This window comes from Telmatherina bonti (assembly GCF_933228915.1).
Source record: "Telmatherina bonti genome assembly, chromosome: 23".
NCBI lineage: Eukaryota > Metazoa > Chordata > Actinopteri > Atheriniformes > Telmatherinidae > Telmatherina > Telmatherina bonti.
Genome location: NC_136632.1, coordinates 13,906,565 through 13,931,943, shown reverse-complemented (window position 1 = coordinate 13,931,943; position 25,379 = coordinate 13,906,565). Strand labels below are relative to the sequence as shown.

The window sequence follows — 25,379 nt, the reverse complement described above, 5'->3', positions numbered from 1 at the left end:
TTCTGCAAGTTTGCTGCTGTCTTGGGGTTTGTGGTGTGGTAATAGGCCCCAGGCTGCACTGACTTATGTGTGCATTTGGCGTGTGCGCGTTCATGTGCCAGATAATGGGTCCCTGCTGGAAGTCCGCAGAGGCCGCGTCTCCGGCTGTGCCGTGATGGGCAGCTCGGTGCGTCGCTCTAGGCTTCGTCCATCGCCACAGCAACAAACACACACAAATGTGGCGACTTGCACACACTTCATCGCATTCGAATCTGACTGACAGAGCACACTGAGTGCCAAGCTGACAATCACACTTCGCTATCTCGCTTTCCGTGTTACAAGCCGACTACATACACATGCAAACGCCAATGTTCCTGGGTGTCACACGTGAGCGGATATCACACCTGCAGCAAAGCTGGGAGCTTAACACTGTTGTTTGCAAAAAGCTTGTAAAAAAAAAAAAAAAAAAATTTGTAGCCAGCAGAAGATGAGCTCAGCTCAGATATTTTTGCCCTCATTAAGAGCAACCTCAGCGCTTATTTAACCTTTCCTGGACCTCTTCTGCTTCGGCTGACTGGTATTAACTAATACGAGGCTCATTAACGATAAATCAGAGCTCGGAGAATAGGCAAGCAAAAGCTGTTTATCTGTGTATAAATGGGGAAAAACACTTTGAGGTCAAAAGATATTAAACACTTGTTTCAACACCTCAGTTCACAGATAAAGGAAACACTAAAAGAGCATTCAGGGGTTGCGTCACAATATGATTAAATGGACTAAAAGCACAAAGCACGCAATGTATTTGTCAAGTTTGACTCGCTGTCAAAATACAAACTGTGAAGCTTTTTAAAAAAAAAAAAAAAAAAAAAATCCATCTGCTTTTGCAGATTTACAGATAACAGGTGTCATCCTCCCACAGCTTGGTATATATTTAGCTGATATGACCAATGCCCTGCAGCCAGTTCCATTTTGGGGCCTCTATGGGACAGCTGTGACATAAAAAGTACTAAATCAGGGGTGGTGGAGCTGTTAACAGCTTCATTGAACAGTAATGCAAAATTCCTCAGTCTTTTATTTGACACTGAGTGGGATAAAGACCCTAGAGCTGGCCAGTGAGATGTTAGTACAGTACAAGCCTTATCACCCCTCTGTGTCAGGGGAAGAAAGAAAGCAAAGTGAAATTTTTTTTTAAAAAAGTTCAAAGACTTGAAGCATTCGAACAGGCAAAAAAAAAAAAAAATAGAACCAACCTTCTGCGGCGATCTGGACATGGGAACAGGCGATTGCGACCTCATGTTCTTAGCCGAGGAACCTGCTGATAGAGAAAAAGAGGAAAAGGAAAAGAGGACAAATTAAGAAAAAAACAAAAACTGTTTTCTTCCACTCACCAAAATGACACAGCGTGACTCATAAAAACATAAACACACAGAGCAGAGAGGGCAAATTGCTTAAAGCATCAGCAAATCAAATAAGCACTAATGTTCTGCAGGTCCTTCAGAGTGCCTTAAGCTGTTTTCACGTCCAACAGCTGCACGATGTGATGATGGGGGAAAAAAAAAAAAGACAAAAACACCCCCATCTGCTGATTACGCTGCTGGGCAGTGTGTGTTACATGTGAAAACATTGCATCTGTAAATAACAACTAAAACTATTTGAGTTGATGGTGGAGAAGACTTGTTGAGACATAGTGGGTGTGAACATAACACTTCATCAGAAGAAGTATGAAGATTACAAGCCAGTCAGTAAGGAAGAAGAGGAAGTCGCCATACAGCAGAAGAATGATAAGAAGAGCCCAAAGGCCAAGAAGTCACAGAGGGAAAAGAGTCCAGTAAGTGTTGGCAGCAGCATCGGGTGTCAAAAGGTCAGACTGGAAAATTAGTACCATTCCTCAGCAGAAGATTTACTGCAATCAGCCAGTTTACCTGAGTATGGTGGCCTAGGAGGTACAGGAGGGCCTACCAATTTGCCAACAGAGTCAGAGAAGGATGGTGCGCCCTCTTTGACACTGTCAAGGCTCCAGCTACTGGGAGTGGGTCTCACTTGACAGTACAAAGAAATAGCACAAGTCACATAACATGTTTGCACAGGACAATATGAGAACACAAATGAAATGTGCACATTTAAAATGAATGATAACGTGATGGATTTTTTTACAAACTGTTGGTCAAGTTTAACAAAACAAAAACAATCCCTTTAATAAAAAATAAAGATATTTTTTGTAGTATGATAATAGTGAAAAAGGAGATCTTTAAAGCAAAGCTTCAGCAGTTTAAAGCCTTCCTCTTTCTGCAGCTCAGGTTTAAAATAGCTCTTCGTTTTAGGCGCTGCTTTCCCCCTCTGCTCTTATACATTCTGTCATTTTTATTACTTGTGTTTTCCTTTAGTCCAAACAGGAACAGTAAGATAAGACATTTTAGGTGACTGTGGAAGCTGCTACGCTAGCAATGGCAATATCAGTTCCAGTGGCATCCTGTGTGGTGTTGTCGGCTTATGAGGGTCACAGTCTTATTTTGGTTCATTTAGGCAAGAAAATGTGGGAGATAATCCTGGCAGGAGTTGGCACCGTGGCTCACATCACAGCTTAAAAAGGCTACATTTAGGCATGTGAGTGAATGCGGCCTTAATGCGTGCCCTAATCCTCAGAAAATATCCAGTTTCATGCAGTTTGACTTTTGATCTTATTTGTCACATTTTAATCAAGTAAAAAGTAGATACTTTATCTGAATTAAGTTGTGTTTAGCTCTGTTAAAGCAGAACTACTGAACTGTAACAGATTTTTGCACCCTGGCCCTGCTTTATGAGGGCCTTTTTTGGCATTTGTCTTGCATCCTGTCTCTTCTCTGCGCTCTCTCCAATCTGTAAAAGTCCTTCCAATATTGACTCTGGTCTTATTGCTTCCTCTATTACAGTCTGTCCTAAATTTCCTTGCTTCCTCTGATACTGTTATCTTGGATGTCTGCTTGCTTTTAGCCACTGTGTGCATTCAAAATGGTTAGAGTGTTGATCTCCAGTTGCTAGTGTGTGATGTTATGCTGTAATGTAAAACGCAACCGTCACGTGACACTGGGACACTAAATTGGGATGGTGGGTTTTTCAGCCTAGCATGCTGCAGGGTAATGACGGAACCAGCACGGGCATGATAAATGTCCATCGAAATAAGAAGTTTTAAGGTAGAAGAAGAATGTAGTGTTGCTTTAACATTTGTTTATGCCTTGTGTAGTACAAATCAAATCACTGAAATAAATAAAACCTCAGAATAAAATTAGAAAACAGTTTTCAGATTTATTATAATTGAAGGCTTTGCTTGCATGGTCTGGAGATAGATTGCTCTCATTCAGTTAAATATTTAGCCGTCAAGTAGCTGCTTCTCGCCCAGCAGCTACTTCAGGCGCAAACACTTTTATAAAAATAAATCGTAATCAGCCACAAAGTGCCATCTGGGTTGATTGTGCAGGTTTTTATTTATAGACACATGGTAGCCTCTGGATTCAGCTACTGAATAGTTTTTGGTGTGTGTGTGTGTGTGTGTCTGTGTGTAATGTTTTAAAGTAAGTGTTATATTGTAACAACACCACAAGACTTTCTAATTAGAGGTTAAAAAAAAAAAGATTTCACTCATATAACAAAAGGTTTGGTGTAAATTCTTGCACCTTTTAGCATTGTCATGGGCATAAATACCACCATATTGTGTTAGTTTACCGTATGCATCTCTCGCTGCATTTTTCACTGATCACACTTTAATCGCATGAAAGGTGTTTGTGTATTTGGCTGCGAGTCACAAGGAAGTGATCACATCCCACTTGCTGCTCTTCATTATAAGGTGTCTACTCTGTAAGCCTCTCTAATTATCTCTCCGCCAAGGTGAAAGGATGAGATCACTGCCTGTTGTTTGTCTGTTTAAGAATATGCAAGAAACTCAGTGGAAAGGTGGAGCATGAGCATTGACTCAGTTAAGAATGATTGAAGGCTGAGATCGGGATAGATGAAGATGCACTTCCTGATTGTAAACCCATGTTGTCCTTATCCATAAAAGTCAAAGGAAAGGCTATAAAATGATAAAGGTCCACCAGTATGGCAGGGGGAGTATTATCCTTTTTATAAGAGGGGATTACAGAAAACTAGTCTAGAACATGTGTGTTTTTTCTGCTTGTATTCATTTTCCGTGTTCCCTGCAGCAACTGTGTGCAGGTGCCTCTAGTCAATATGTGGTCAAACTGCCGCACACCGCATGTCAGTACCATGGACAGCGATGTAAGCATGGATGAAAACCAAAGAAGCTGGCAGCATCCTTGCATACATGTGCACAGTAGCATAAAGTGATCTTTTCTCTTTGGGGATTGTGATGTTTGGACATATGTTGAGGAGTTTTTATGCTTCAACAGACACAGAACTCTGAAAATGATGGGTATTCCCTAAACGAAAGAGCGTATTTTTAAAATTTCTGATGAATGGACAGTCCTCAATAAAAGTGAAAGGTGCATGCTGAAGATGATATTACCTTTATCTGGAGCTGAAAGGTTGGGGTCACTTCTTGGTAAAGTGGTGTCACCTATCTGATGAGCAGGAGCTCTCTGGGTAAAGAAGAAATGCTGCAAATTACTGTCAAATACACAATTTGAGGAAACTTTTACTTGAAAAATGAAAGCCACGAAATATTTATGGAAAATGGATGTAAAAACAACAAAAAAAAAAAGCCAAATTCAAAGTGAATCACAAATAGGGAAAAAGTCAGATGATTGAGTGTTATCATCTGGAGAACTGTATCCTTTCAGCGAATGATAAAAGCAATCAATGTTCCTTACAATCGACATTCCACCAACAGATAATAGTGTTTTGTTGTTGTTAGACCCCTTCTTTGTAACGTTCAGCCCCAACAGAGTATGAAAAACAGCTCAACTGTGTCACAAGCAGCAACTACAAGAGATGAATGGCACTGTAAAGCAAACATATTATCTCTCTGTTCGCACAGCCTTGTCTTTGTGGATGGAGTGTGTGATTGTGTTACACGCTGTCCTTTGGCAACAAAAAGGATTGTAATATCAGCCTGTTCTTGTCGCCTCTCGTTATTAACATCAGCCTGCTGTACAGGAATGTTTATAGACGGATAAGGCAGAGCGAAAAGCAGTAACATCAGCAGCTTTTAAAAACAGCTACAAAAGGCCTTACAGTGTGTGCCCTTGTCCAGGAGGTTCTTTTTTTTTTCCCTCTCCGAGGCAGAAGTCACCCACTGAGATGTACTAAACACAGCAGAGGTGACCTTGTTTTCTGCCCCTTGTATGCACCTTAAAGGCAGCTGCTGTGTTTGGCACATATAGACCAGCTTCTTCTTTTGTAGAGCTAAGATCACACAGCTATGCTCTTTGATGACCGGTAGCGCTCAGCTAAAGCTAACACAGCTATCTGCAGAGGAAACAGACTGTTATTCATCTATATTCTCTTTACTACTAAAAAGAAACAGTGTTTATGTCTGATACATGTTTCCAAGGTTTTTTTTTTTCAGAGTAGCAGTACAATGTCAGAGGAGTATTCCGTAGAGATAAGAATAAATAAATAAATAGACCATTGTGGTTTCAACCAACACTGAACCCAGGAAAAAAAAAAAAAAGGAAAAAGGTGACTTAAGCCGTAGCTTATTAGATCAGTTTTCTCAACAGTGTAATCCTTAGCTTTTGCCCGCTGTTAGTGGCGCATGAAACAGGATTTCAAGCTCAGTGACTTGATGTCTCCTGTTGAAATCCTCTATGTGCTTTGTAGCAAATCTCTCACCTTCTGTTTTTTGTGTCTGTACAGTCTTGTGGCCCCCTTTTTTTTTTTTTTTTTTTTAATTTATTTTAAAGAGCTTATTCTTTTTAGGACACTGCACAAAAATTGCAATCCCATCATGAAATGAGAACACTGCTGCAACCAAAAGGTCTAAATACATCTTTGATAGTAAAGGCAACACTTCTTTAATATATTATATATGTATATGTATATATGCATGTATGTATGTATGTATGTGTATATATACACACATATATATATATATATATATATATATATATATATATATATATATAGTGGTACATAGTGGTACATAGCACAAATGAATGACGAGAACTCTGACTTAAAAAGTGAAGCAGAAAAATTTAGAAAGGTTTAAGAACAGAAAATTTTAATTAATATTTCAAAACCACTATTTTGGAATAGTTTGGCATCAAATGGAATCAAGCAACTTCAAAGCATCTTTGTGTTATTTGCGCTGCTGCAGCAGGGGGTGGTAAAAATGACCATTCTCTGCGGTTCTAGGAGTATTGGAATGTTGGCGGTTCTAGTGTTAATAGTCAGCTAAATATCTCTTAAAACTCAGTACATTAATGAGACCTCAGCAAATTGCTTCCGACTCTGTGTGACCCTAAAGCTGTGTTGCATGAACTGATTTCTGATGATGTTTGGATGAAAGGAGCACCAAAACTAAACCTTTAGCTCGCAGCCCCTGAGGAAGTCTGCTACGTCCTGCGTTTTGGGTCGTTCTCACTCAACTCACATCTCCAGCTTTCTTTTATATGTTTGTTGTCATTGAAGCTGAAGCAAGTCGATCGACTCTCATGTCCTCCAAACACTGAACCACAAACAAAACATGTTGTTTTCATAAGTCTTTATAAATTCCCACTGACTTTTGTTTCCTGCTTTTTTTTAATTACACTTCAAACTAATATAACTATTCTGCCATCTCCCTAAGGCCACCTCCTGCTTTGTGCACACCAACTTTTTTATTGTTCAGTGCTACGTAGATATTTACAGCATGCTACTGACTTGTGTATCACCAAGCCTTATAATAACTATGAACAAGCCACAATACTGCCAAGTTAATTAAGGTCTGAGATGTCGGTTCAATTATATGAGAGTTCAGTTCTCTCAAGGTGCCCAAACGTATTTTCCTTTCTTTACTGAACTATAATGACACAACTAAGGTCCTATTCTGGCTTAGAGTGCTTAAAAGCAAATGTTATTTTATGTTTTGTTTTGTTTTTTTGCCTGCAGATAAGTTAATTTTCAAACTGTTTAGCTACTCACAGGAACAGAAATGTGACTTTTAGATATGTTGCAAGCCAAAATGCCACTGTGCAAGAAACCAGAAGTAATCCACTGCCACCTTCTTGTTACATATACATTCAGTTTCATGTAGAAGTGAAGCTTGTTAACACTGAATTGAGCCGAACTGCTTATTTAATATAAATATTTAAAATCATCCTATTCCTGAACACAAAGTGTCATAAAATATAAACTGTATCTGCCATCGAGCCTTTTATATAGGCCAAACTGGATGCTCCTATGTGCACGTGAGTGTGTGAATGAGCGGGGACTTTTGTGCTAACCTGTATGGGGTCGAGGGGGTTGGGGAAGATGGCACTGACGGGCCTCTCTCTCGGAGACAGACAGGCATTTTCTCTGGAATGCTTGTGTTTTTCTGCCATTTGAGGTGAGCCTGCAATATACAGTGTGAGATGTTAGAGCAGCAACGCACACACCCACACACACACACACACACACACAGAAAACAGTTACAAGTGCATGCGCAAACACATAAAAGACCAAATAGGAGCAAGGTGTTAGGCTATTACCCACAAATACTGGCAATCAGGAAAGGCCAATCTCTCTTTCTCCCTCCAAGCCTCTCCACCATCCTTTCAGCCTCACTAGCTCCACAACATGATAAATGGCACCGGCTCCGCCTTCAAACACACACACACATACACACACATTCTCTCTCCACACTCCCTCTAACCTTGCTCCCTCACCTCCTCCGTTACGCTGGACAATCACAACAGGGATGGGAGCTCCAGCTTGACACGGTTACATATGTAACACAAGGAGAGAGATACCCCCCATACACACGTATCCTCACACACAGACATGCAAATTCTTCACTTTCGACAAGCTCTTTCCCTCAGCAGCTGCAGCTATTGTATGGATCTTGATCCATTAGCAAATGCGATGGCACTTGGACGGCTATCATATGAATATGAGATACCAATCGCCGGCTCTCGCTCAGATAACACCACAGCGGCAATAATTCTTTCCACGTTTTATGGGTAGACAGAGGGCACTTTTATAAGGGCGCCGCCCGCTGTCAGCGGCTTGCCAAAGGGGAGTGTATACGCTTCCATAAACGTCTTCATATATTCTTACTTTTTATGATGGGGGGGGGGTCAGGCAGGAACACGTTCAGTCATTTGAACACATCCAGATAAGAGGGCAGCAGAAAAAGGCATTAGACATTCACACTGCGCTGCAGAGGAAGCTTGGATGTCCAAGGCCGACCCCAACTGGGGATTGTGTTAAGGGATACTCAGCGCAGCTGTAATAATCTCTTATTCTTTCTTGCTGTGTTGTGCATTTCTCGCCAGCTCCATGTTTCTTTTCTTTTTTTTTCTGCACTTATCTTACATTCTCCATATTTTTTTTTTCCATTCCCTCCCTTTTCACCCAGCCTCCTCTCTTTACTGTACTCCTTTGCCACATCTACGTCCCCCTGCACGCGTATCTCCCGTAGCTGTCAGCTAACCTTGCCCATCTCATCGGGTGAGATGCTGAGAGAACATTGCGTTCCCGAAAGGTTAAAAGTTCACCTCGTCCAGCTGGACCTCTGTCTGCTTCCTCCATGTGAGTCACGATGGATTGAAATATTGTTACAAGCCTGTGGGGTATAATTCTGTTTTTTTAAAAAAAGAAATAAGAATAAGCCATCTCACCTCTGGCACTGGAGGGGGCTGAGCTGGTAACATTGGGTGAGGCAGAGTGGTTGGAACTGAGGCTTGAGGTAGATGGACTGGGCTGGAGGTGGAAAAGATCAACATCATCAACTGAGCATACATTTATAAAGTGCACATAAATATAAAAAATTTTTTTTAACGAAACAACCAATAAATAAATTGGGTCTGTTTATGCTTTGCTGTGAACATTTAGGTGGAAGCTGTAGGATTTTATGCAGGCCAATAAACACATCTGTCACCTTCCATTTTAAATAAATATGCACTTATGTATATGGATGCACTTATCTAATGACCAGTAAAGTGCACATAATCTGCAGGATGAAGCCCTAATTCCATAATAAGCTCAGTCAGATCCCTGACAACAGCTTTTTTCCCTCCGATGTTTTCCTCCTTTTACTATTTCTCCAGGGCCGCCAGGTGCAGCAGACAGCTTGCCAGGAGTTGTCGGCAGCTGTATTGGCCAAATCTAGTTTAGATTAGACTCAGGCAGACTCCCCGGACAGCCCACACAAAGCGCTGTGTCCTTATTTGATATAATCATGACAATTTGCTTGGCTGGACAAAGCTCTGAACAACAAGGAGAGAAAGATAGAGCGGAAGGGGTCAGAGGAGAGGAGAAATACGGGTGAAAGCGGAGCGAGGGTGGATTAAAAAGTATTGCAAGTCAAACCTGTAGGGAGCAGGAGGGCAAATGTTAGGATGTGGACTCAATCTACTACCTTAAGAGTCTTTACAAGGGTAGTGTGGGAGGGCGGAGGAGGTTGCTTGTGTGTGTGTGTGTGTGTGTGTGTGAGTGTGTGAGATACAGAGAGGGATTACCTGCATGTTGAAGACTTCATCCGAGCTCTCCGACTGCCCGGTGATGTTGCTGACTTCGTTGGAGGCTTGAGACGACAGAGAGGACGAGGAGTAACGGTTCACTGCAGGGTAGCTGGGGGGTCTGAGGGGTTCAACAAGGAAAAGTGGGATTACTAAGATGTTAATCATTAAAGGTAAAAAATAAATAAATAAATAAATTAAAAAAAGCTTATTTTGTTATGTTTCATTATCTTTGAGAGATTGGACTCACCAAAACACAAAATCAGCAGCGTGACAAGCAGGGAATAAAAGAGAAAGAGAAGCAGGAGATGTCAGATTAGAAGTAAGTCTTTAAAGCACCGATTGCGCTATTTTTATAAAGCTGCCAAAAGGCAAAAAGTATTAGGGACAGAAAACTGATGTCTTTTGGTTTTGCTTTTAAAATCGTAGAGCAAAAGAAGAAAAAAAAAAAAAAAAAAAAAAAAAAAATCAAAACTCAGGCAAAAACGTGAAATGTCACTGGGAGATTGAAGTGATGTGTGTCCCCAACTTTTTATGCCCCTTGGGATCAGACTGTGGAGGCAGAATGTCGCAGGTAGACGGAGTAGATGGGTCACTGAACACATCAAAACACACGTACACACACACACACACGCACACACACACATACACATATATATATATATATATATTAATAAATATACATGCAGTCTACCTGCTGGCACGACAGCAGCCACACACAAGTATCCCTGTGGGTGCCATGCGGCCGACAACCCCCCCCCCACCTATCTTACACCAACACCGAGCCACAAGCAGGAAGGACTAAAGCAGGAAGGTAAAAATGGCACGGGGGGGTGGGAGTCAAGGTGAGGGAATGTGAGGACAGAGGCGTGCGGTAAAATCAAAAGAAAGTTAAAAAAAGATGAAACGCTGTAAAGGAGAAAACTTAAACATTCCTGTTGCTGAGCTGTTTTTTATTTTAAATGATTTATAAATGCGCTGCATGATAAAAAAAAATCAGGAAGTATTTGACATGTCATTAAGGCTAAAAAGAAACAAAGACGTACACATAAATAATGCAAAAAGAATTTTACAAAATGGCACAAAACATAAATGTCATTACCTCCTTCTGGCAACGCCTCTGCCAGCGTCCGGACTGATGATGCTGGGCACAGAGTTCCTGCATGTTCGCGGGCTTCCGTTGGTGAAGTGAACCGGGCTCGCTCGCACATAAGCTGGAAACTCCTGGGGTTTGAGATTGGGGAAGGGGAAAGTGCTCATGATTGAATGTTTCTTTTTTGCCAGCATGAGGTATGTAAATAAAACATGTTGTATGCAGATGAGGGAAGGTTGTTTCGTAAGGGGTGCCTTTCGCCTTTTGAGGACCGCAGGGGTCATTTACTCTGAAGTTTAAAAGCAGCGGTTGCCTTCTGGTGTCAAATGCAGCGCATGCTCCCACAAACGGTGGAAGATATGCAAGATTACTTTAATCATCTTAACAGTGACTCCTCCACCAGCATGCTGTGTGGAAAACTTTCCCTGATGCTGTTTTGAGCAGTTGAAAGTCACAAACTGGGATTTTTGCTTACCTGTATGCCAAGACTGGATTTCATGAGATGAAACTGGTCCACCAATTTCTTATGGAGAGGTCTCATGTCTTGGGGGACAAACTTCTCATGCACGGCGAGGCCATACTCCAGTATGTGTGCCTGCAAGGAAAAAAAAACAAAAAACAAACATGACAAATCACGTTTCTTACTGATTCCTGCCTTAATAAGCTAAGATAAGTGTGCAGTTGAACAAATTCTCTCTAACCTGTTCAAACATGAGCTCTCGCAGTCGTCCGATCTTGTCACCATCCTCAGGGTGATTCATAATGTAGTCCTTCACGAAAAAGGCCTGCGCGGGGACAAAACGCACAACATTTGTTAAGTACACACCAAGAAGGGTAGCGGCGAGCGTGTGAAATCCCAGCGGGTCTGACTCTGAATTAGCATCCACACGTTTTACTTGAGGTAGTCCTTCAAAACATTCAGAAGAAACTGAGCAAATACAGAGTGAAGCAACGTTGCATTCAGACGGGGTGTCACGCTCCTTTCTAGGTTTTTGTGCTGCTCAGGGAGCAGAGAGAAAATACATTTTGGCTAAAGAAAAGAAAAGAAAGAGAGAAAAAAAAAAAAAAAAAACACAGGTGAGAAATGGATTTCAGTGCAGTCAAAAGGCTGATTTCAGTTTGATTTAAAAGCCGGTGCAGCATCAAAATTTAAAAGCTCTTTCTTGTATCCCTTTCATTCGTGTCTCTGCTTCCTGTCAAAGAATGTACTTCTATAGAAAAAGTCATACTTATTGATTATGGCTCCCAGCATGCGCCTTCTACTCCCTCTCTTAGACATGTTAGTCGAAAAAGCGCCTCAATGGACGAAACAAAGAATGAACATCATCCCTGTCTGCTTTATATGATTGTGACTGTTTTGGGGTTTTTTCTCGCCACGGCCATACATTAAGTGCTCAGTCTCCTCTGTTTACACAGGCATCAACGCCGGCGATGCATCCACAGATGACCGTAAATCCCTTTCAGTCTGCATGAGAGTACACAAAAGAAGGGAGAAGATGAACTGATGAAAAGCCAAGCTTGCAATCTGCTCCGAAATCTGCCCCAGAAGGGGGAAAAAAAAAAAAAAAAAAGGAGGAGGACTGGGAAGTAAAGAGAGTGTCGGCAAGTAACGCGGTACGGTTCCTCTCTCAAGGACACAGCTGTCTATCTCCAAAGAGACAAACAGAGAGAGAGAGAAAAGAAAAAAAAAAAAGATGCTCAAGGCTGCTTAAAACATGTGCGCTCACAAACACGTGCAGATAGATTTCTATCAAATATGACTACGGCTTGCAGACTCTGAATACCCAAGGTGCTTTATTATTCCAAACATCCACAGATGGCAATCTTTAGCAAGGTAGCAAAATCAGTATGCACCGCACACGGTGGCATGTTCCTCTCTTGTTAAACTGGGCAACACAGATGGATAATGAATTTGGAAAAATTTTTTACTGCATAAGCATTATTACACTCTTTATAGTTAAATATAAGAGCGCTAAGGTGATAATTGTTGAGACGGCAGTGCTGCATTTAAGCAGAAAAACTCCCCCTGGAAAAAGCAGCAGATAAAAAAAAGATTAAAAAAAAAAAAATCAATAATCTTGCACACATGATGGAAATTTCTCGTTGGACTGCGGTGAGTGAGACCCTGCCATGGAGTGGCTCAGTTAATCATTAGCAAAGTCCAATTAGAGTGAGAACGCTGATGGGAGGGGGAAATAAATCAGTCAGCATCCCCCCCCCCCACCACCACCACCACCACCCTCAAGGGTTTCAACTCAAACTGGAGCGATAAATTTGAATATTAATAATGACAATTTCTCCCTCATTTGTAGCCGAGCCTCCGCAGCTGTCAATCGGCATTACGGGGAGAAATTAATAGATTTATAGGCGCGGCTCGTGGGATACCGCTTGATATTTTCTGCAAAGAAAAAGGAGTGTTGATGTCGGTGGCAATGCGTCTGCAGCAGAAAAAAAGGCCCACATGCGTCCGGCTCGTGCAAAATGATCAAAAATTTGTGTCACTTTCGATTCTGCACGATACGGCTATATCAACACAAATAATGGAAAGCAGTTGGTGCTTTATTTTTACCAAAGAAACACCATTTATATGCAAAGAAATAAACGCTGGCCTACACACAGTGCATGCAAGTAAAGGTGGAAAATCTTTTCTTTGTGTGACTTTTTCTCCAACAAAACAACAGCAGCAACGATGGGAAGCACTTCAGTGACCCTTACACCTATGGCTATATCAGTATCCTATAAACCTTAATAGGCCACTTCTAAACAGAGGCATGCTCTTCTCACATAAGCACACACAGTATGTTCTCCCTGAGTACACACAATGTGAACATGTACCCACCCACCCCCCCAACTAATGTGCATGCTCCAAACAGTTGCTATGCAACACAGAACAGAGTCCACTTGGACTAAAAACAATTTTTCTTGAGTGGATTTAAAGTTGTTTTCTTTTTCGTTTAGCTGTGCAGTTCGTGGAAATGGGAAATACCGTTATCCAGAAATCTCTCAGGTGGTATTTGAAGGAGCGGAAGCCGATGCAAATGTCTCGGCCGCGTTTTAGTTTTTCACTCTGCCAACCTGCGAATGTCTTTTACCACCTTGGTGTATGATATAACAGCTGCACAGACGCGTTCACCTCATTCTAAAGGCTATTTGCAGCCATGCTTTCCTCCCCCCCTTAACTCTTTCTCCATTCCTCTTTGTGTGTTTCTTCCTTAGCCTGCTTTCTCCCCACATCCATCTTTCCATCCATCTATGCACTGACCGAAAGCCCCATTCCATCCACCCGTTCCTACATCACTCATTTATCTCGCTTTTCCGCTTCCATCCCCTCCCGCGCTCCACTCATCTATAAACCCGATCAGCTCTTTGCTCAGCCGTTCATGCATCCATCCATCCATCCAGCTGTTGCCCAGCTCCTCCCTCCACAAAATGCTCCCTTTCCATATACCCCACCGCTTCATAAATCCCACCTTCATACATCATTAGGCAATCCATATGTCATTGCTTCTGAGTGCCTTCCATCTCTAAACCCCTTCAACCTCATCCTCCATCCAGCGAGTCATACCTCTTGGTAGCGCGCCAACCCCCCGTTGACAGCGGCGTCGATGACCCCGTTGAGGCACATGGTGAGGGGGTTGATGTTCTGCATCTGCCGGCTCTGACACTGGGTGATCAATGTGCGTAATTGCAGGTTCTTGTTTTCGATTACCTCGATGGCATTCTCCAGTGGGCTCACCTCCACCTGTGAACAGGGAGGTTGAAGAAACATTTTTTGGCATAATGGACGTGCTTGTTCCCCCTTAAATCTGAAACATAAGAGATCTCAGCTCTACCTCGGAGGCTGCACATTTAGAAAACAGTCTGCGTTATGGACAACCAGGAGGGTCTTTAAAAAAGCAAACCAGCGTTTTAATGATAAGTAGTTAATTGTGAAGTTAAAATATTGATTGCTAATTATAATCTAAAAGAATTACACACTAAATACTAATTTACTTTTAAAATTTGACTTGTAAACATTTATTTTTCCTCAAATGCAATTTTTAACATCTGGAATGAAATAACACAGTGAATACATTTGGTTATAGACATCATTCAGCTGCATTCACCAGAGCTGTTCCTTGAATTTAACCAGCTGTTAAGAAGCTGTAAGTTTGCCATACCAGTGAATCATGACAGTGACACTAGTGTGATTTCTAACCAATGAGAGAGCTTTATACATGCAAAGGGCAGCTGTGATTGGTTGAACTTGGTTTTTGCTGCTAAAGGCCCCAAAGTGTAACACAAAAGCTAAATGTAGAAGATAAACCATTAGAAAAATTCAAATGCAAAAAAGATTTATAAATGTAAGTGGAGCAAAAAAAAAAAAAAAAATGGAAATAAAATAGGGATTTAGAAATAGCATTTGAAAATCTGTTTACAGATTTTTAATTAATAATTCAGTATGCAATTTCTCTCTAATATTTGCATTTAAATGGTGTAATTATAAAAACACTTCTATCAAAATGCTGCTTATGATGAGGAATTAATTGTGAAATAAAAACATAGATTGCTAATAATAACTCATCATTACAATGCTGGACTGCTGTTTTAAAGACCCTCCTGGTTCTCCACACGGTGTAGAATAAGTGAATTATTGTGAAAATAAAAGAAACAGTAGTTCCAACTTGTGGAGCTTTTGATGATTTAGTACACGTGTTCCTGACAGGTTTTTCCAACTTTGTGAAAGGGCAAAAAAAAAAAAAAAAAAAGCGAAATTCAAATTTAGTCCCTCGTGTTGTTTGGTACAGAGAAGAAAAATACACAAAAAGCCTTTGCAATAAAAAAAACAAAAACTCTTGCTGTTATAAAGTAGCAAAACAGAAATAAGCAACTCAAAGCTGTTAAATTGCTTCATAGATCTCAGAGTTGGATGATAATTATCTTAAAGTTCTGTATGCACGCAGCAATTGACCAACTGTTGGTTATCTTTGCCCGTACAAACATACTGCATGCTGTTCTCTTCATCCTGCAGTTTTTCATTTTCTGTCTCACACAAAGTGCTACTCTTTTGCCAGTTGTGCACTTTATATGCTGTTACACCACACAACCATCATGGACTAACACTGGCTTTATATTTCACAATTTCACGCCGTGTTCAGCAGTTGTAAGTGTCAGAATAAGCATTTAGACCTCAAAAGAGAGACACTAAGTTACATTTTGCAGACACTGGATAAAACAGCTTTTGAAATCCACATGCTCCTTTGAGGCCTGAATATGATGAAAAAAAAAAAAAAAAAAAACTTTTTAGAGAATTTACATAGCAACAACGTAGCAACAGGTACAAATAAACACAATAGTGATTACGAGCTGAAAAAAAGAATCAATTTTAAGAATTGAAAATTTGATTTTGAGCCCAACCAATCTGTCAAATGCTAAGAATTATGTTTCCAATAGCCCCAAACCGAAGACCTTGGTCATTATTGTTGTTCAATTAGATGACTTGGATCGATACCAAGGTATCAGCTAGCAGGACTCTAAACTGCAACATCCAAAACAAATCTTTATTACAGCGTCCCTTGTGTGCGATGACTGTGTATTGCATTTATGTCTTAGTGGTTATTTCATCAGAAGCGCTAACACTCACCAGCTCTCTCTTCTCCACTTCAAACCAGCGAGAAATGCCTGGGAGACTCTGGACCAGAGTTAGGGTTGTCCTCTCCACCCACAGACTCTGCAGAAACCCACAACACTTCCATGAGACTTAACCAATCATAGTGTTCTTTTAAAGAAAAAAAATATATATATATATTGTTGCCTGACGCACACATGCACTCCATCTCCAGCGAAACTTAATTACCAACATACAGTTTGAGGAAAACACGATATAACCACACATATCGCCAAACACCCACTTTAAGGTGTAGGTCAGGTGTCATGTCTTATATCTCAGATCATCGCTCACGTTCCACCATCTATGCTGTCGGGGCAGTATGTTTGTCAATATGCCAACATCTCACAAGGTCACTCTGACAGGGCATAAACCATGGAAACTTTGCATTTACTGGATGCTATTAACATAACAGTTTCACCCTAAAGTGGAAGACATATAATATAGTTTACACTATGTAATAAATGTGTCAAGAAACATGAGGGGTGTAAAGCTGTCGCAATTATTTATTTATTTTTATTTTCCCCACGCGCGTGCATGTCTGTGTGTGTGTGTGTGTGTGTGTGTTTGTGCCATGAAGTTTTACGATTCACAGAAAGTCACTTTAACTTTTAAACTTCAGTGATCTGATGCACAATCCGCTTTCCCTTTGTTTTTTTTTAATATGTGCTTCAGCCTTCCTAAATGTTCTATCATTCATTTGCCTTTGAATTAAGCTGTTGCCTTTTCTGCCTAATTGAACTTTGTTTCTGTTGCTTTGCTTTGCTGGTGAAAAGCTGAGAATAGTTGAGACCAAACAAATCGCCTGTCTGGTCATGTGACTGATTGTTCTGCTAACTGTTCGGCGTCCATAAGAATCCTGCCCGATGATTGAGGCAGAAACCTTAGCTAGCATCGTTACCACGATGAAAGTTAGTGACTATTTTGCTATTTTAACATGTGAGCAGGTTAACAAGCAAACTGGGACGCAACAGATACCCAAAGCGAGGAGAATGAAGCCAATTCACTTCAAAATTTGAACGTTAGAAACTGTAAATGATTGCAACTTCTTTTTTTAAATACTGTTTTAATATAGTGAAATATAATGGAGAAAAAGTCTTCACCAAAATAAACAATCAGGAAAGTTTAAAGAACTAAGAAGGCAAAGTGCAGATACAGCACAGCTTAATTTACTTTAAGCCTAGTTTAGAGCCCACTTTCTTGCTCTAGGACACTCCAGCAGAGCAGATGAGAGCTGATATGCAGTATTGATCCAGTGTCCTCTCGCTGAAGAAGGGTCTTCCGACTCACTACACAACCCTGCTGCCCTTCATTGATTTTATGCTTCTAAAAGCCAAGAAACCCACCTGAACACAAGTTGAAAAAAAAAAAAAAGCATGTAGTAAGAGCAGGAAGTTGAAAGCAAGATCTAAGACATAAATAAAAGTCTTGACCTTTCTAACCTTTTCGTTTTTTTTCCTGCAGACAGACACTACAATTGAGTTTTTGGGAAGAACTATCTTTGCTGCTGTATTATCAGTCACCATACAAAAATTTACCTTGCAGGTTTTTCCCCATTTGAGGGTCGAAGATATCCAACCCTGATGGGAATGTGATATCGTAAGGAAAAAGTTGGTCAAATAACCTTGATGGAACTGTCTTGAGGAAAGAGTGAGTGCGTGGCATATATCTGAATATTTATGAGGAAAATTTTGGACTCTGTGTGCTGGGTGTGTAAATGTTTGAAAGTGTGTGTGGCTGTATCAGGCTGTGAAGGCTTTATTTGTGCTGGGCTTTATGTGGCTTTGACTAGCGTGAGAGTTTCTGTGTATAATTACTGATACTGGAGTCCCTATGAATAATACATGCACCGTACAAAGACTAATACCTAAGCACTGGTGCAAACTATCACTACCTACACAGCCCATGATGGATGAACGGGGAAGAAAAGGAGCTAAATGAGGCTGTTTCACGTCACTTTGAAGTGAAAAATGATAATAGAAATAATATAATATTCAAACTTTTTGCATATATATGTAGAAAAAAAAGGGAAACGAGGTATTTTCCTAACATGCAGCACAAGACATTTTGCATACTTCACTCCGAGTAAAAGATGCTAAATAGTTTGCTAACAGCTTTTTTATTTTTTAAATACCAAACTAGATAACATATGTTCATTCATCCACACATATTTTAAAATACCTTAAACTCATTCTCCTTGTCTTTGGTGCCCTTGTGAAAAGGTCGGTCATATCTGAACCTCCAGATGTGATTAAACTTGTAAAAGCTTTTGATGTTGTCAGGCACTCCGTCTCGCTGCAGCACATCCTGACTCTCTGGGATGGGAGTTACAGCGTAGATCTGCAAGTCTGGAGAAAAGTGAAGGAAAGTGCAGGAGAGCCACAGGGGGAAACTACCGTAGCCTGCCACGGCCAACAATCTTCCATTGACCTGGAAAAATATGGGAACTTAAGGACATGCTGACACGAAGGTGGTGAGGATACATGCAGGTTGGAGTTTTTTTTATATCCACATGCAGGTGAAGTTCTACTTTGACTTGTATGAGAATAAAAAAAAAAAAGAAAAGAAAAAAACAAAAAAGGCAGCTGGTCTTAGTAATGGAGGAAGACTGAGAAGCCGTTTCAGTGTCTTTCTACATGGGTCAGCCTCACCTTTTATTATAGGAAACATCTGCACTGATGGATAGTCTCATCAGAGAGAAGATATCTGACACACATGAATTCATGAGTATGAGTGTTGGTGATAAAGATACATGAATCAGGGAGAGGCTATTGATTGATGTCGTGTAAGAATAACCCTGCAATATGCACTTAACTCTAAAGCATAGAAAAAAATCTGCGAATAAAAAAAGACTTTACCAAAAAACCCACTTCTCTTCAACCTCCTTTCCTTGTTAGTGTTGCTCCGTTCAGGCTTTGTGTCATTGTTATTGTATTCTATGTAGGCCAACAGTTGTCCCATACATTTGTGTGAATAATTAACAAGCCCCACATATTGTATGAATGAATCTGCATGGAACTAAAGAGGGCTTCTAAATGCGAGTCAGTGATTTGATTTATGTACAGGGAGGGCGCAGGCTTGGTTTCAGAGCACAATAAATACACAATGCATTAACACGAGGCACAAAAGCCGTTTTTATAGCTACATATTCCACATATGTCAACCTATATCTCACAACACATAAATGATTGTGTCATTAACTTACTTAAGGACATATTTAGTGTAATTAAATTAGACTAAATTATGTGATTGATGTTTATGTATCGCATTTTATCTGGAGGAAAATTAGCTGCAGTGGAAAAATTCCTGCTGATTTTCAGTAAAACAGCAAAAAACAAAAAACCCACCACAGTTTGAACCTTCACCAGTGAATGAAAAGTAACTGTCCCCATGGACATATCCACCCCAACGTTGCGCATTAAAGCTCATATAGGACAATGATTGCAATTTATATGATACTGCATCCTGCAGGAAGGTTCTGGGAATGGGCCAATGATTATAACAAGCAAGCGCTTCAAGGAAAAACAGTGGGGGATGATGTGTGATAGCTTGCACCTCAAAAGAGGCAGTTATGTGTATGTTTACAAAAAGAAAGCATGTGCTTGTGGGTGTACGCACCCACAAGCACATGCATTGTCTTGTCAATCTTGACCTGTGTGACTGAATCCCATAGATCTAAGGATACACTGTGCATCTGCCTGATATATGGTCTGGTCCGGCTGGTTGACATGCTGCATGGCGATGGCATGGGGGAACTCATTGAGCATCCGCTGCTGGAAAGCCTCCAGCCTCTCATAGTCATGCCCGCGGCACACAAACTCCTTATTCTGCAGTGGAGGGGAGCAGAGGAAGCAGCATGGGGTTAGAGTGACATCTAGTGGCTGCGGCCTGCAACTGCAGCTTGATTTGGAAAACTCCAGCAAGGACAGTGCCTGTTACATCATTAAATGGCACTGAATATGGGATGCTGAATGTCACCTTACACTGGAAGAGTCTTATGTAAGTCGATTTTATTCTTTCTGCAGTTCTATATGACAAAAAAAAAAATATGACACTATCCAAATTTCCATTAATTAGAGAAGGAATGTGGAGATTTCTTTACCCGTAGGAAGAAGGGAAACTTCTTCCCATAGAAGCCAACTCTGAAGAATTCAGGTTCTAATCTTTGCTGGTCCATGATCTTGTCATAAAGAGAAGCTTCCATCATCTGGCAAAGAAAATGAAGTCCAATGAAAACAAGCAATTACTCACACAAACGTCGCTCATTTAAACCATACTAATGACATCAATTACTCTTTTTGTCTCTGTTCTTGATTACCTGAATAACAGGGTCATCAATCTTTCTTAAGAATGCACGCTTTGAGCTTTTCAAGCGACTTACCCTCATTTTGCTTAAATTCCTGTAGTCATAGTAAGACTCATACTGGTCAGCAAGCTCCCTGCAAAGGATGATGCCATTCTCCCAACACTGAGGACACAAAAAAGGAAAACACCCAACAATTCAGCAAAAAGCTTACAGAAGCCTCCAGGACTAAGAATCACTTGCCCTGCAGGAGCTCTGCTAAACTTCTTTATCTCCACTGGATGGCACTGGTGAGTTACCAATATTAAAAGTCAAGTGCAACCTCTCTTCACACAGGTACTACACACACAGCATCCAACCATTTTGCTAATTAAATGAAAAGCTTTCCGTTCCTGCTGCCTTCTAATCCCCGTGCGACGACGCTGGCAGATGGCATAGCCGGTGAATGTGAAGGAAAATTGGACTATGAGTAACGAGGGGAGCGATTTAATGACTCCGCAGAGCAAAATCATTTCATCTGGGATGGTGAACGTTTTTTGTTTTAGTTTTCTTGGTTGAGTGCAAATTTGTACAGTTTCCGTAACGTCGTTCCCTAAAGAGTGCAAAAAATAATGCCAAAGTTAAGATAATCAGTTCGGATTTAAAAAGAAAGTGCTACCTGGGTAAAGAAAGCAAAACTGCAGACTGGGACATATTCAGACTGTTTAACATGCTGGTCTCGATGCTACATGACCTCCACAAACACTCCTGTTAGAATGGAGTGGATTTCCTTGGCCAATGTGAATCCTGCTTTTATTCCAATAAGCATTAAGGCCTTGTCCACACGTAGCAGGGTATCTCACAAAACAAAGATATTTCTTGACGATTAGTCCAGTTTTTCACTCATAAGCGCAGATTTATGGCATTAAAAACAATTATTTCCAAAACCAAAGTGAGGATTTATAAATCCTACATTTGGACAAACATAACCAGAGTTGTAGGTTTCGTAACATCACTTCCTGTAGCAAAAAATTCACTCACAAACAGCATGGATGCCCTCTGAATGTACAGTTCAGTTCGGTGTGGACAGATTTTTGATGAGGTGTTGTGGAGTCATGTTTTATTTTAGGGGGGTATTTAGTCATACAAAAACCCAGTAACATGTGTGTGCATGGCCTAAACGGAGGAGGTGCTGTTGCATTCAGCTGGCGTTGGAGTTCACATCAGGTAGAAACAAACTATCAAATCTGAACATCCTATTTTATCCTCGCAATGTGAGTTCAGGCATTTAGCAGGATCAGGGCAAAAGGAACATATTTCAAATGAATGTTTAGCCTGAGCTGACTGCGGAGGATATTTTTTTTTTCTGATACATAATAAAACACCAAAATGCAAAAGCACTGAAAGGAAGACTGGGGGGAAAAAACAGCATCTCACCTTGCCCCTGTCAAAGTTTTGGATGATAGTGAGATGCAAGTACTCTTTTCTCTGCCACTCGCTCTGCATGGGGTAGTTGAGGAACTCTCGGAGCGGCCTGTCTGACCACTCCAATAACTCATCATAAAGCAGCAGGGTGTATGATGCCTCTGAGATACACACAAACACACAAAATAACAGCAAAACAGTCATTTTTATGAAGTAGCAGCAGGTTTTTTTTTTTTTTTTACATTTTTTTTATTTACTAATTTACTTAATAATGAATTGCTTCTGTCGACTCTGCTCTGTGCAGCTTGGAGAATATATTTATACTGGATATATGACAGAAAATCAATAATAGATGTGGTAAACACACAAACGCAAACACTTTTCAATGACTGTTGGATAATATTGTCATATAAGCATACCTGTGTAGTTTTGAGCTTTCAAGTGCAAGTCGTAGAGTTTGTGAATGTAGCGGATGTACATTTCTTCTTTGTTCAGCTCTGTTTTGTAGAAGTTCTGGTGGAAACAGCAGGCGGTTCAGTCAAAGACAACAATTGCAAGAGAAAGAGGGCAAGCAGGGGTATTGCGAGTTCACAGACGCAAATAAACACAAGATGTACAAGCACCAAGTTGTTCTTTAGCAAAGGAGCAACAATGTGTCAGATGTGGCTGACGTGCTGACGTCTGCAGATACATGAAGTCAGATTCTTAAGTGCAAATTTATGCTTTTTTTTCTGAAGCAGGGAGAGTTCTTATGTATTGAAAAAAACAAAAAACAAAAGTCAACCAAATTGAATTTCTTAATTAATACAAAGAGCAAAATAATAATATACAAAAAAGGTATTTTCCTGAATACTGCATAATTCAACACTTCCACACAGTAATTGAAAGCATTGATATTCTAATCCTGTTATTTTGTTAATGTTAATTAATGTATATATTCAGAGGAATAAGAGCTACAAAGATCCAAAAAGAATGAATACAATATATATATATATATATATATATATATATATATATATATATATATATATATATATATATATATATATATATATATATATATATATATACATATATATTTATATACATATATATACACGCAGGCGCAGTGGTTAGCACTGTGGCCTCACACCAAGAAGATCACTGGTTCAATCCTTGGCTGGGGAGGGGTTCAGTCAGTGGCCTTTCTGTGTGGAGTTTGCATGTTCTCCCCATGTATGCGTGGGTTCTCTCCAGGTACTCTGGCTTCCTCCCACCGTCCAAAGACATGCATGTTAGGTTAATTGGTTACTCTAAATTGCCCATAGGAGTGTGAGTGAGCGTGAGTGGTTGTTCGTCTCTGTGTGGCCCTGCAATGGACTGGCCAGCTGGGATAGGCTCCAGCTTCCCCGCGACCCAGAATTGGATTAAGCGGTTCAGAAAATGAATGAATGAATGATGAATAAATAAATTATTTTTATTTATATATATATATATATATATATATATATATATATACACATTAATGTCAAATAAACTTCCTGACTGTCTTTTAGTTTTTCCACAGATGTATATTAAAGGATTATGTTATCTAAATGTTCAAGTATGGAGATGAAAAGGCATGACCTAGTTAATAGGACACATCTCACACATAAGTAAAGCACCTCTAAGCTTTCTGAGAGTGTGCTTTCTGGATTTCTAACCATCTTTCCAGTGTATTTTACAGATCTCGATTACGTTGTTGGTGGGAGCGTGAGGAAATGCAGTGCTTGCTCGATGGAATTATTTTTTTCTCATGACTTATTTATATCTAAAAACCAAACAGGTACCATCACTGGTACTCAGTAGTAATGTAAAAGCAAAATGGCTTTCCATTGGATAGTTGAGCTGCTATTTCTTTTGGCATTAATTCTTAGACAGCTTTAGGAGATAACACTACAGTAGTGAAAGCGACTTACAAGTAAACTGACAGTACAGCCGATCTTTTTGCCATCTACCTCCCCCAGCTTCATACAATCCCTGTAACAGGCACATAAAACAAATACAAATTATAAAAAAGAGCAAATCATGGATCTTGGGACACATGTGAGAATACGCTCACCTGTAGTCCAGCAACCTCTCCATAAGGCGAGTGACGGTTGCGATCAACGAGATCCCACTCTCTCTCCAGGTCTCTCTCTCAATCTTCTTCAGCAGGCTGCAGGACAAATGACGGAAAACAGGACAAGGCAGCGAAATGTCAAGACCAGAAGACAGAGGAGGCAAAACAAATAACGGGGAAAAGCACCGCAATGGAGTAAATTATCAGGAAAAGAAAAGAAGCAAAGTAAAGAGAAATCTCAGACATGCCAGTGTCACCTATGCTTGTGCACCTGCCTGCTGGAGTTCACGTAAAGGTGGCTCCAGGTTTTTTTTTCTTTTTATAAGTTTTATTTTTCCCACAATAATCAATTCACCTGCACTCTTGCCACCTGAGTAGATCTTAAGATTAACACATGATAGCCAAAATAGTGCAACTCTTGTTTTTTTGTTTTGTTTTGTTTTTTTTTGCCTTAAATCATTTCCCCCTTTCCCCTCACACAGACGACAAAGAGAAGGAAGAGGAGAGCATCTTACCTAGGGTACGGACCAAACAGAGGAATTCTACTCCAGGCGGGAAGCATAGGCGGAATAAATTAATATTAACATGATTAAAGTCAGCACACACTCACACAGGTTAGTTAAGGGGTTCATAAGCCGGAAACTAATATGAAGGAAAAAAAAGTGCGCTAAAATCATATCAAATTAATTAAACTGCAGCTTAAACATAAAAATAGCATACATTTGCTGTGCTGACTACATTACTTAATAATACTTGTCTCTACTGCATCATAAGATAATGAAAATGAAGGATAATTATCTCCATTTAATAGAATGCAGCGATGTTGCACGACTCTAATGTAAAAAAAAAAATGTCGTGACATAGAATGATTCACTATGAAAGACAAGGGGGGGATTAAAGCAAATGAATATTTATTAAATACTTAGCAAGATCCCACTTTGTGACATCTGTGTGATTGCAGAAGAGAGACGAACACTATGCAAATGATTCGGAAATGTGACTTCTGGAGAGCAATAATGCCTTTAGTGGGAAAAGTTGAGATGTGGGCGTTTTTAAAGCCCAGATACTTTAAGCCTGCGGTGAAGGGCAACATTAAAAGAACAATGACAGACACTGATAAAAGCAAGAGGTACGCAAACACACACACACACACACAAGCACACTTGTACGCGGAAGCATTTACAAACACTGAACAAGCAGTAACACAAATCTGGCAACACAAGAACACGCGGAGGTGTGAGTGAAGATGAAAAGGACTGAATATCCACCACCTACCTCTTATTACATTATCAATCTAC

At 40.3% G+C, this 25,379-nt stretch overlaps 1 protein-coding gene across 3 annotated transcripts in view; it reads right to left on the bottom strand.

Moving 5' to 3' along the window:
* Positions 1-25,379, bottom strand: part of dock4b (dedicator of cytokinesis 4b) — a gene marked incomplete at both ends in the record, with an annotated part of 117,991 nt that overhangs the window by 3,415 nt on the left and 89,197 nt on the right. The window contains 20 exons of one of the 3 annotated variants that reach the window (XM_079263285.1): positions 1,230-1,294; positions 1,902-2,018; positions 4,478-4,550; positions 7,338-7,447; positions 8,715-8,796; positions 9,555-9,675; positions 10,657-10,778; positions 11,123-11,242; positions 11,349-11,432; positions 14,213-14,389; positions 16,271-16,357; positions 18,476-18,642; positions 19,980-20,121; positions 20,397-20,501; positions 20,676-20,762; positions 22,014-22,162; positions 22,421-22,514; positions 23,939-23,999; positions 24,082-24,177; positions 24,597-24,623. In XM_079263285.1, the coding sequence (XP_079119411.1) occupies positions 1,230-1,294; positions 1,902-2,018; positions 4,478-4,550; positions 7,338-7,447; positions 8,715-8,796; positions 9,555-9,675; positions 10,657-10,778; positions 11,123-11,242; positions 11,349-11,432; positions 14,213-14,389; positions 16,271-16,357; positions 18,476-18,642; positions 19,980-20,121; positions 20,397-20,501; positions 20,676-20,762; positions 22,014-22,162; positions 22,421-22,514; positions 23,939-23,999; positions 24,082-24,177; positions 24,597-24,623 (2,086 nt within the window). The remainder of the gene's footprint in view (positions 1-1,229; positions 1,295-1,901; positions 2,019-4,477; positions 4,551-7,337; positions 7,448-8,714; positions 8,797-9,554; positions 9,676-10,656; positions 10,779-11,122; positions 11,243-11,348; positions 11,433-14,212; positions 14,390-16,270; positions 16,358-18,475; positions 18,643-19,979; positions 20,122-20,396; positions 20,502-20,675; positions 20,763-22,013; positions 22,163-22,420; positions 22,515-23,938; positions 24,000-24,081; positions 24,178-24,596; positions 24,624-25,379) is intronic. The other 2 variants (XM_079263284.1, XM_079263283.1) reach the window with 2 other exon arrangements.